This window comes from Gambusia affinis, linkage group LG07 (assembly GCF_019740435.1).
Source record: "Gambusia affinis linkage group LG07, SWU_Gaff_1.0, whole genome shotgun sequence".
Taxonomy (NCBI): Eukaryota; Metazoa; Chordata; class Actinopteri; order Cyprinodontiformes; family Poeciliidae; genus Gambusia; species Gambusia affinis.
The window spans coordinates 18,883,102-18,894,883 of record NC_057874.1 but is presented as its reverse complement, the minus strand read 5'-3'; the positions used below and the strand labels follow the sequence as shown (position 1 = coordinate 18,894,883).

The following is an 11,782-nucleotide window of genomic DNA, read 5'->3' as shown; positions in this document are numbered from 1 at the left end:
TTTGATACAACTATAATACCCCTTCCAAGGTCATACGCAACCAGAAACCATGGTGCAACAAATGTATTTTTGAAGTCAGGAAATAAAATACAGTTTTTATTAATAAATTTTGCATTAGTAGTAGTAGTAGAGGGAGCATATTGCTGTGTAAATATTTACTACTGAAGTATCAGTTGTGGCCAGTTTTATTTATGCATTTTGATGAATCAAAATAAAATAGTGCAGTTGTAAAGTGGGATTGTGCAGGCAACTTTTTCTACATGTTCCCGTCTAAAAGGAGGAATGGGAAAGTGGCACAAAGTGGTGAATGAATTTCCCAGACAAACAGACAAATTCAGGGGACAGAGCTGCTGCTCATTTGGCAGTAAACCTTCTGCAGGACACCTGTTCTGTCTCCCTGTCAGTCCAATTTTGATCTAAAGAGGAAATCACTGCCTATGATTACACACAGTTTGCATGCTTAGAGAACAAAGAATTGTATAAAAATAATATAAAACAAAATCAAAAACACATTTCATTGAGAGTAAAATTTATTTACCTTAATAAAAAATGCAATTTTATTTTTCAGTTAATCTTTTTAATTAAAAGAAAAAACAAATAAATCTGTAGTCATTTCATTTTTATTGAAAAACAAGATGAGGTCAGAATAATATTTGATGTACAATCTTGCTGTCAGCTAGCACATAACATTAGAAAGATTTCACATTAAGAAGGAAAACACTGACATAGACCTGCAGTTTTTGTTAAAGTTTCAAAAAATTATTTGGGGAAATATTTTCATCCATCCATTTTCAGACACCCTTGTCCCTTAGGGGTCAGGAGGGGTGCTGCCTGTCTCCAGCTAACGTTGCAGGTGAGGGGCGGAGTTCACCCTGGACAGGTGGCCAGTCACAGGGCAACACAGAAACATACAGGACACACAACCATTCACACACACACACACACACACCTAGGGAGAATTCAGAGAGACCAATTAACCTGACAGTCATGTTTTTGGACTGTGGGAGGAAGCCGGAGAACCCGGAGAGAACCCACCATGCACAGGGAGAACATGCAGATTCCATGCAGAAAGACCCCGGGCCGGGAATCAAACCCAGGACCTTCTTGTTGCAAGGCAGCAGCTCTAATGTTTCATTTGCCTTATTTTATTTCATAATTGTAGCATTGCATATGATCAATTATTTTCATTTTGATCTTTAAAATACCAAAATTTCCACTAACTTTATGAGATGCGCCTTTGCATCTGATGATGTAATCTTTAAATATTAAATTATGTTACTCAGTACTTTCAGCCTTTTTACCAAATACATTTTTACTCTTATTTGAATAACTTATTGAACAGCTTTTTACTTTTACTTGAGTAAAAATATGTAGTAGTAGTGCTACTCTTACTTGAGTACAATTTGTGGGTACTGTACTCACCTCTGCCTACCATGAGTGTCAAGCATGAAAATAGAAAACCATAAAAAGCCTTTCATGTCTACTGACATGATGATCTACTCATTATTTTTGCCCGTGTGTTAACTAATTTTAATGGGAATAGGTGGGATAAGCAGCACATGAACATCCATGACATTAGTGCAGGTCAGGCCAGGCACCAGCAGACGCTCTCCGGCTGACAGACGGGAAAAGAAAGTGTAGGAGTCATTATTTCTGAGGAAGCCGTCGATGTCTAACCCCTGGGCTTGGGCTTCGTCGTACAGCCCAGCATCAGTGACGGCCCCCGCAGCCTCCGTGGGTCCGTCCTGACCATCAGTGCCGCCGCTCAGAAACACGGGCCCCTGCGGCGGGAGCTCCAGGCCTCTCAGTTCCAGTCCCACTCGGAGAGCCAGCTCCTGGTTTCGACCTCCTCGCCCTTTGCCCGTTAGCTCCACGGTGGGCTCTCCTCCAGCTAGCACACACGTGGCGCCCCACCCCTCGGCGCGCCCTTCGCCCAACACCTGCATGGTTCGGCACAGGTCCCAGCTCTCCACGCCGACCTCCGGTCCAAGCCTCAGCACTTCGGCTGCGACCTCCGGAGGCGGTTCCTCCCGGGAACATGCGAACCGGGCCAGCAGGCCGTACAGCCTGGAGACGAGCCTCACGTCGCCGCAGACTCCCGGTGAAAGTACAACAGGACGGAAACCCAGCTCTCGAACTCGCTGGCCAGCGCAGGTGAGCGCGACGGTATTGGAACCAATCACAGCATTGAGAGCCTCTCCAGGTGAATCCGAGTGCTTGTTACTCTCCTTCCAGCGGGGACCCTGTCTCGCAAGGACCTGTGTGACTGAAGCTGGCATGGAGCTGAGAAGTTTGTGTCGTTCAAGGATGGATAAAACCTCCTCCGGCCACACCTCGCATGTCACTGTTGGGCCGCTTGCTATCAAATCAAGAGGGTCCCCAATCACGTCAGACAGTATGAGTGAAACCACCTTTGATGAAATGATTGGAAAATCAAAAATATGTTCTTTTAATAAGCAAACTTTGTTAAAGGGGCAGTATTATGTGTTTTCCAGCCACACCTAGTTACATTTTACAGCACAATGAGGTTACTATGCTACCTTCAGTTGTTATAAAAATGCATATGACTTAAAAGTAGAGGTTTAGTGATTGCAGCTTTCTTTTCGATCACAGAAAAAAAGCCTGACCTGCCAATTCTGATTTTGGGCAATACTGATTTTTTTTGTCCGAATTGTTGCTAAATACAACAATAAAATTAACAGTTATGACCATTGTTAACTGCAGGCATGACCTGCTGTCAGTCAAACCTCTACAATGGGAGAGCAGAAGAGGACTGGTTGATTTATAGACCTTTGCCAAGGTAGATAAGATCTGTGGATAAAATTGGCTTCACATGTAAGTATCGACCAATCACCAATTTCCCATAGCACCCAAGCCAATTTATTGGTGCACTCCTACTTAAAAGAAAATTGACTTTAGTGTCTTAAAATTGGGTCTCTGTCTCTTTAAAAACTCCTGCGCTTTCTGAAACTCCGCCTTCAGGAAGCCATCACAACATCGCTCCTCTCTTAACGTTGAGCAACGTTTTAACCAGCGATTCACTGAGAAGTAGCTCCTACAATGAGCTCAGCAGATGATCCACTGGGTGTTTGCTAATGGCTGCTGGCTAGTCTGAAGGAGCTCAGTGGGGGGAACTTTGGCTCAGAGGAGAAGGAGCTGCGTCTCGAAGGCGGGGCTAGGTCCACCAGGTGTTTTGCAGAGCTGAATGGTTGTCATGGAGATTAAAGAATTTCTCAAACATGCATGAAAGAATCAAAGCAACACGTCTCCAGGTATGTTTTTGATGAGGGAATAACATTATAACATGGTGTGAAACTCAAAAAAGTTGATTTTACATAATACTGCCCCTTTAAACAACTGCTGTGACTTACCTGTGCGGGGTGAGCGTGGTGTGCAAGCCCTCCACCCTTCAACAAAGAGAGCGCTCGACGAACTTTGTTGAGCTCTTGGATGGTCGCGCCAGCAGCTGCAAGTCTGCGAGTTACATCAAGCTTCTCCTGCAGCGAGATTGGAGGTATTGGTGCTGGTAGCAGTGCAGAGCCTCCACCTAGACGGAAACAAACCCGCACATTTGGCTAATAAAATGACTATTAAACAAGCAGATTTGTAGTCATTATTAATGAAGTTGCTTTGTTAGCTGTATGTTGGTTTGTAGTGTGATTGGTTTACTTCCTCAGCATTTTTTATTTTTGCTATAACCTGGTACCACACATCTCTTCTTTTAAAAGATTACTGAAATGTTGTACATTGTCTGTGTGTAAATAAATAAACAGTAAACAGGGTAGAAATCGGTGCTTAAATAAAAAATCATGCGCTTTTACCTGATATTAGTACAAGCAGTAAATCTTTTTCTGTCAATTCAGTAGCTAACTGCTTGATGCCTTCGGCCGCCTTCAGAGAGTCGTCATCAGGTAGGTTGTGTTTGGCTCCCTCCATGACTTTGATCCGACTGTCTGCTTTTAGCAACAAACGGCTGTGATGGATAAAAAGCATTAAATGTCACATATATCCATATTATTTGTGATATTTTAGGTAGTTTTCAGACATTAGATAAACATTCCTTGAAATTGTTCACACTTTCTAACACAAAGTGGCAAATGATTGCAAAAGGGAAAAGTTAGCATAACTGAAGTGATTGGACTTTTCCAATTTGTACTCCTAAACTTTGGATTAGTTTGATGTACGGAATGCTGAGACTGTCGAGACTCAAGACCCATTTTTATTCATTGGCGTTTGATTCAAACAAAAATGAATCAAACAACAAGAGTTTGAGTTTCTTTTATAATGTGTTTGTATATAATTTGTATTTTTGCTTTAATTTTATTTTTTTCTTGTTTTTAGTATTGTAATCTTACTTCATTCTATTTAATTGTACAGTAACTTGGTCAACATTCGTTGTTTTAAAAATAAACTGACATTGACATAAAACGATTGCATTTATTCCATGATTTCTTGATTTTCAGCTCTGACCAGCTGTCCTGTCCCTGATGAAAAAAATGTAGTCCCACAGCATGATGCCGTCAACACCTTGTTTCATGGTGGGAATGGTGAGTTTAGAGTGTAGTTCAGTGTTAGTTTTTCATCTTTAATCTTTCCTTTGTAGGCCTAAAAAGTTTTATTTTGGTTTCACCTGACCAGATCATGCGTGAAAAACTGCAAACTACACTTTTCGTGTTTCTCCATAATGGCTTTCTTCTTAACATTTTTCCATAAAGGTTGGATTTGCAGATTGCACAACTGATAGCAGTCTTCATGAGCCGTGGATTCCTGCATCTCCTCCAGAGTTTCACAGAAAAGTTGGACTTATACTGAGGTTTAATTACAAACAGGTGATCATTATTTATTTATTAAGTTCCTGACTGGATTCAGTTGAATTGAAAATTAAGTTGGTGGTTGTTACAAATAATAACAAAAAAAAAAACAACTAGTGAGAATATTTTGCGATGCACTATGGCTCCTGCATCATTTGCTCACCTTTTTCCATGCTGTTGTAACGTCTGCTGTATCCCATGTGGCACGCTGATGACTCCTCTAACTAGATGATCGCCCAGAATCCTCTCTACCTCTGCAGCCATTCCCAGAACTGCTTTCCCAAAGCCCACCAGATGCATGTTGTGACTGAGTGTGAATCTGCGTCCGTCAATAATGACCGAGTCGCCATTACGCTCTACGCTCTGCCGCACCACGGTGTCCGGCTGCACAGCTTCCACTGCTGCTCTGAAGGTTTCCCGCGCGCCTGAGTCCATGGACATGTTGCAGAACGTGGGGTTTCTTCTTCCCAGGAGGGCTAGAAAAGGTTGAGGCCGGAACAAGGACAGGATGCGGGCCATTGCCACCTCAGCAGGTCTGAGGAATCGATACAGCAAGATGTGTAGAGATAGAAAAGCATGTCAAATTAGGAAGGTGAGACTTGCGTAACGCTATTAAATGTCTTTCATTTAAAACCTTATGAAAATTACATGCATGCAAAGTGTTACAGTACTGTTATTTGTAAAAATGTACATCAGATTAAAATGATCCATTACTGTAAACATGAATGCTTCTAAAGACCTTCAGACAAATTTAAAGCAAATTTCCACAGTCAAGATGTGCAACATGCTGTTTGGACTTACACAAAAATCATTTCAAATGTTTATCTGACAATTTAGTTTAGAAGGTATAGATAAAATGCATGTACATTTTCTACCTTAAATAGTTTTGTAAATTAACAAAAATTAAATATTGTGCACATTTTACAAACCCAGCTACTGTGACTCTCTTCAAATCTGGTTTGAAGTCTGCCTACCTGTGTGGATGGTTTAGGGCGATTGCAGCCTGCAGATTCCTGCAGCAGCCTGTTGTGTATGTTCCAGTTCAGCAGCAAAGCAAAAATCTAACCAAACAGTGACTGGAGTTGTTTAAACTCTGTTTAATGATTAATTTAAAGGGATCACTGCCCCTTTGAACATGCATTTCAGCTCTCCGTTTATCTCTTCTTTACTGGCACTGCTTAACATTTCTACCAGATAGAAGGAGATTTAAGACAATGTGGCTTTATTTATCATATTTTGTATCAATCAATACGACTGGTGGTGGAGGTGTAATGGTGTGGGGAATATTTTTTTAAACACACTTTGGATACATGTATACAAATTATTTAAAGTACTTACCCAATGACAAATTGTTTTTCTGAACATTACAACAACTTTCCTGTTTGTTTTTTCTTTGTTGACTGCGTGCCACACCAAAATTAAGACAAAAGAAGGTCCAGCTCAGTATGAGCAAAATGTATTGTCAGTGAGTGTATATAATACAGACCAGGCATACGAATATTAATAATAAAATTAAAGGTCCCGAAAAGTGGTCCTCATTATGAATACACATGCTATTAAATCTACTTAATTTTACAATTATAAGTCTGAACGACTACATTATTTTTATTTGATAATTCACAACCAACCAAAACAGTAACATGTAGTTCATACCTTGGAGTTTCCCTTCTGCGGGGTCAAAAGTCCTCCCGGAACTTTCTTCATTGTGTGTTTATTTTGCGGCGGGAGTAAAATTTAGAAACAGACAGAAAACAAATCTTTGTCCATACATGTGACAGGAAGCGGTGCTAGTGAACATACAACCTGGCAACTGTTTGAGACATTTAAAACTAAGCAGGAAAACCGTATCAAATCCTGCTGCTTGTGCTGTTCGTGATATCACGCAAATCTCGCGATGAAACATCATTTTCGGCCACTGCGCGGTCAGGTGACGATTTCTGCGTCACTGACGTGGCGAAGGCGTTGCACTTTCGTACCTCCTCTGCCGTGGACTCAAACTACCCCAGGCGGGATTTGGTTGCCCTTTTTGGGGACTTTATTTTCCCAATAACAACTTTTTTGCACCTCTTTTGTTTATATAGCTCCACAAATCACCGTAACTGTGATCCTTGAGTGGTTCTAAAGCGGGCGAGGGCCAGCTTCCCCTCAGACAGACAGGCCACCATGAAGCTAACGGACAATGTGCTCCGGAGCTTTCGGGTTGCTAAAGTGTTCCGAGAAAACTCGGACAAAATTAACTGCTTCGACTTTTGCTCCAACGGAGAGGCAATCATTTCCAGCAGCGACGACGACTCCTTAGTGTTGTACGACTGCCAGGAGGGAAAGTAAGAGCCGCTCATCTTGTTTTATTTTTTTTTTTACGTTAGCTTTATGCTAAGCTAATGTTGGGGCCTGCTGCGGTGTTTGGAGCGATGCAGCATGAAATTAAAAATAAATGAGTCTGCCGGTTAAAACTGGAACAGTGTTGTGTTTTTTTAAAGCCTGTGTGCCGTCAAATATTCAGTTTCATATTCACTTGATGAATATTATTACTGTTAAACTAAGTGGGAGGGGATGGCTAAATTGAGAAAATGCGCTTTAATTTCACGTAATATTTCTAGAGTTTTGAACAAATCGCATAATTAAGACGACAAACTGGTGCTGTAGCAAATGAGCGTTTTATAGTTCGATCTTAAATATTTAAGCTGTTCTGCCGCCATTTCTTCTTTTGGTTAAACGGGCTAGCATATTTAAAGTGGGAAAATTCAGTTGTCACAACAGCAAGTTAAGGATAACATGGGAACATGCATACAGGAATGTACTATAATACTATGATAATAATGCTAAACTCAGATTAACAGAAATGTGCAGCTGAGTCAGTTATATTGTGACTTAAATTAGATTTAGTTGTGAATACCAACTTGTTTGTTTGGAAGGATTAAAGTTTTTGTATTACAATCACAAGTGTCATCTGATAGCCTAGGCTAGGGATCCAAAGAGCTGCTTTTACATTTAGTTCAGAATTTAGAACCACATTTAGAGATGCAAATGTTATATGAGCTCTTGAAAGAAAGACAACTTACAAATTTTGATAAACATCTACAATAGGAAAAATGATGCCATTTTTGAAGAACAATCGTTTTACTCTTTTTTTTTTTAAATTATTATTATTTTGAAACAAAGAAAAAAATATTTTTGGAAAAGAGGATGGATATGTTTTCTATGCAATTTTTGACATCTGGGGAATATTGATAAATATAAAATTTGACAAACTTACTTAAAAAATAGATCTAAAAGTCTTTTACTGGTATGTTTAGTGTCATTATGTCAAAGTTAGTAAGAGTCCTGGAGGAAGGTCCAAAGAGATGTGATAGACTAACAGAGCAGTGCATCATCACAACCTGGAAGAAAAAGGATTCAGTGCTTTCCAGATTTATTTACAGGCATAAATCTGGAAAGTGTGGTGTGTGGGGTTTTTTTTTTGTCAACTTATCTGTTAGAAATCTGAAGCATTTCAAGGTGAGTTTCAGTAAAAAGTAGCAAACATTGACACTTCTGACTCCAATCTGAACCTTGTAAGGTTTTTAAATTATTATAGAAGTGTGCTGCTGCTTACTGCTGTTGATTAATTTCCTCTAATTTATTGTTTTCTTTTATCCCATTTATGACAGACCCAAAAGAACTCTCTACAGTAAAAAGTATGGCGTGGATCTGATCAGGTATACGCATGCTGCAAACACAGTGGTCTACAGTTCCAACAAAATCGATGGTATGTATTCAGAAGATGTATGTTTAAATGCATGCCATTTTGATTTTAATTTCCGTTTTGTCGCATAATTTACTGCTGCCTTGGCTCAGGTGATGATTTGTGTTGCGTAGCTGCTCGCCGCGCTGCTCGCTGTAGCCTGAGGTAGTTGTTTGTACAGTTTGAGGGTCTGTGATTCTACCCCATACAGGAGCTAACTGTACAAGTGACTGCCTTGCCTACGGTTGAGTGCAATCTTCAGACGAGCTTCGGATTGATTTTTTCTTTTTTTTTTTTCTTTTCTTTTCTATTATGCATGAGATAATTGTTGATTTTTGGTATGTCGGTGCCACTTATTTTGTTCTTTGTCTTTAAGACACTATCCGGTATTTGTCTCTTCATGACAACAAATATATCCGATATTTTCCTGGACACAACAAAAGGTGAGTGCCGTCCTCGTGTTTCTGCGATTGGTTCGATGTTTCTATGTTTTCATGTTTCCTCTTCCTGTGTGTTTTCATCAGAGTGACGTCTCTGTCCATGTCTCCTGTGGATGACACGTTTATTTCCGGCTCATTAGACAAAACTATCAGGTTGTGGGATCTGCGCTCACCAAACTGCCAGGTAGGCATCTAGTTTTACTCATTTGTTAGAAGTAGTTTGACACTTGTTCTGTGAAAATTAAACCTTCCTAACAGACTGAATTTGGAGTTGGTTTGTTCTCTGTAGTCTTGCACCACAAGTTTAGAAAATGAATGCTATTTGCTGTTATTTTTGCATTTTTAGGGTTTGATGCACCTGCAGGGGAAGCCTGTTTGCTCATTTGATCCAGAGGGTCTCATTTTTGCAGCTGGAATAAATTCAGAGATGGTTAAACTCTATGATCTGCGCTCATTTGATAAGGTATGGAAGGAGGTTTGACACTCGACTAATTAAATTGATCCAAAAAGAACTAAATCGATCTTTCTTGCCAACAGGGTCCATTTGCAACTTTCAAGCTTCAGTACGATCGGACATGTGAGTGGACCGGACTCAAGTTTAGCAACGATGGAAAACTCATCCTTCTTTCAACCAACGGCGGGGCGCTTCGCATTTTGGACGCTTTTAAAGGGGCGGTGCTGCATTCTTTCGGGGTAAGGAGGAGTCGCTGCAAAACGGAGAATAGAAATCTGGTTAAAAAATAATAATACTGAGGTTTTATATTTTCTATCCACAGGGCTACAACAACAGTAAAGGCGTAACCTTAGAGGCTTCTTTCACTCCTGATTCTCAGTTTGTGATGATTGGTGAGTTTGAATAAGCGTGTATTTATGTGTCACTTTATTGGTAATTTAAATTAACAGGTCAGCAAAACGAACATTTGATTTATTTGGAATAAGGATGGAAGTGTTTTCAGACCAGATTTCAGCTCACATGATGATACAAAGTATAATTTTAACAGTTCTTTGGATCATTTGATATTATCTAAGGCTTTATTGAAATCCTTCAGCTGCTCTGACAACAGGCAGGATGGTTATTGTTTCATTTAAAGACGCACCAATATCTGGTGCGTCTTTAAATGTTTACAATGAAATTTGTTTCATTGTAAACGTGAAGTAACTCAAAAATAAAATTGAACAAATATTAACTAAAAGATTAAAATTAACTACAGGTTCCTTGATAAATGTGCCAGTAGTTGAAGAAGATATTATAAGGTTGATTATGAAAACAAATTCTGTATTTTTAGTAGGGCTGCATTTCATAATTACTTAGTTACTGATTATTCTGATGATTGATTGATTAATTAGATGAAAAAGTGGCATATTCTATTTTGGATTTAACAACTATTATTAAAAATACATTATAAGATACAAATTTTATTGCCTACAATGCAATAAAACAGCATTCCTTTAGCATAGGCTTGATCATTTGCAGCTAAAAAAAATACCTCTAACATCAACTTATTGTTGCAATATAAAAGTTTAAATTATGGCTTTGATGCAATATTTGGTAGGCTAAGGTATTTACTGTGCAATTCATTAAAATTTTGCTTGTCAAAGCTGTATTTCTACAAAGACACTGTCTGCACCTGATCCCAGTTATGTCAGAGATCAGAGAGCGTAGCGATGCTGGTTAACCAGAGTCACTTTCATTATTCCAATAATCTGCTTTTTATTACTGAATGTGAATGTTTACCTCCAACATTTGATGTGTTTTAGGCTCTGAAGATGGAAAGATCCATGTGTGGAACGCTGAAAGCGGGATGAAAGTGGCGCTATTAGACGGGAAGCACACAGGTCCCATTACCTGTCTGCAGTTCAATCCAAAGTTCATGACCTTTGCCAGTGCCTGCTCCAACATGGTGAGTTTAAGAGAAAGAAAACGTTGCCTCATGCTTGACTAAGACATTTTTTTGAGAAATAAGCTTAACTGTTAGATAAACTGATGAATTATTAAAAATAACAAACATTAAATCATTGCATTTTACTCATGTTTGTGCATTTCTTGATTTAATTTGTCTATATATCAGGGGCTTTATTGTGATTTTGTTTAGATTCTGTAAAAATGAAAACATAAAACAAGCAAAGAAAATGAGAAAAATTCAACTTTAAACATTAATAGAATGCTTTTTCTGCTAAAACAGAATTTAGGTCCAATTTCTAATAAAATATTTAAGAGATTTTCTGCCTTTTTGTGTAGAAATAAACAGTCAAATATGTAAACGGTAATGCTGAAGAGACTTAAATGTGATTGTTATGAATTTAATCTTTCAGGCTTTCTGGCTGCCGACCATTGATGACTGAGGAGTAGAAGCAGCAACTGACCAGCAGGGGGCAGTGTGAATGTCACAAAATCAAATTGTAAATAATCAGTTGTAGAAATAAAACGTTTGCTTTTTTTATATTTCTATTTAACATTAAATTGTTTTCCTTTGTAAAAAAAATACATATAGTTTTGACTTTTTTTAAATTGTGGCATTTATATTTCTTTTTGGGTCTTGGGTATTTTTGAAATTGGTGTACAAAGGTCAAAATCACAGTTCCAAGTATTTTAAAGCATCTGGGAAGGAAAATTTTTTTTTTAGGTTCAAATTATAAGTGGAGATTTGTTAATAGGGTTGAATTTAATTTAAAGTGTGGTTTAAATGTGTTTTCATTGTAAGGTTAGAACTATAGTTATGTTGAAACCCAGTATGACCTGATTTTTATTAGAGCATAAACATCTTACACAATCTGTTGACCATCAGAATCATCCTATGTGGAAATAT

At 38.8% G+C, this 11,782-nt stretch overlaps 2 protein-coding genes across 5 annotated transcripts; one reads left to right on the top strand and one right to left on the bottom strand.

Moving 5' to 3' along the window:
* Positions 1–585: 585 nt before the first annotated feature.
* On the bottom strand, positions 586–6,696 carry glyctk (glycerate kinase). Of its 4 annotated transcripts, XM_044122583.1 has the most exons (6): positions 6,465–6,656; positions 5,786–5,872; positions 4,975–5,346; positions 3,822–3,973; positions 3,372–3,547; positions 586–2,411 (listed from the first exon to the last, which is right to left on the bottom strand). In XM_044122583.1, exons 3-6 carry the CDS (start codon positions 5,328–5,330, stop codon positions 1,521–1,523), a joined length of 1,575 nt encoding a protein of 524 aa, XP_043978518.1. In that variant the 5' UTR covers positions 5,331–5,346; positions 5,786–5,872; positions 6,465–6,656; the 3' UTR covers positions 586–1,520. The 4 variants fall into 4 exon arrangements, with proteins under 4 accessions (XP_043978518.1, XP_043978519.1, XP_043978521.1 ...); XM_044122584.1 differs by lacking the exon at positions 5,786–5,872 and having other exon boundaries at positions 6,465–6,696; XM_044122586.1 differs by lacking the exon at positions 6,465–6,656 and having other exon boundaries at positions 5,786–6,458.
* Positions 6,668–11,458, top strand: wdr82 (WD repeat domain 82). The gene is made up of 9 exons (XM_044122588.1): positions 6,668–7,135; positions 8,462–8,559; positions 8,912–8,978; positions 9,060–9,159; positions 9,322–9,438; positions 9,513–9,668; positions 9,752–9,821; positions 10,734–10,876; positions 11,289–11,458. Exons 1-9 carry the CDS (start codon positions 6,975–6,977, stop codon positions 11,316–11,318), a joined length of 942 nt encoding a protein of 313 aa, XP_043978523.1. The 5' UTR covers positions 6,668–6,974; the 3' UTR covers positions 11,319–11,458.
* The last annotated feature ends 324 nt before the right edge of the window (positions 11,459–11,782 follow it).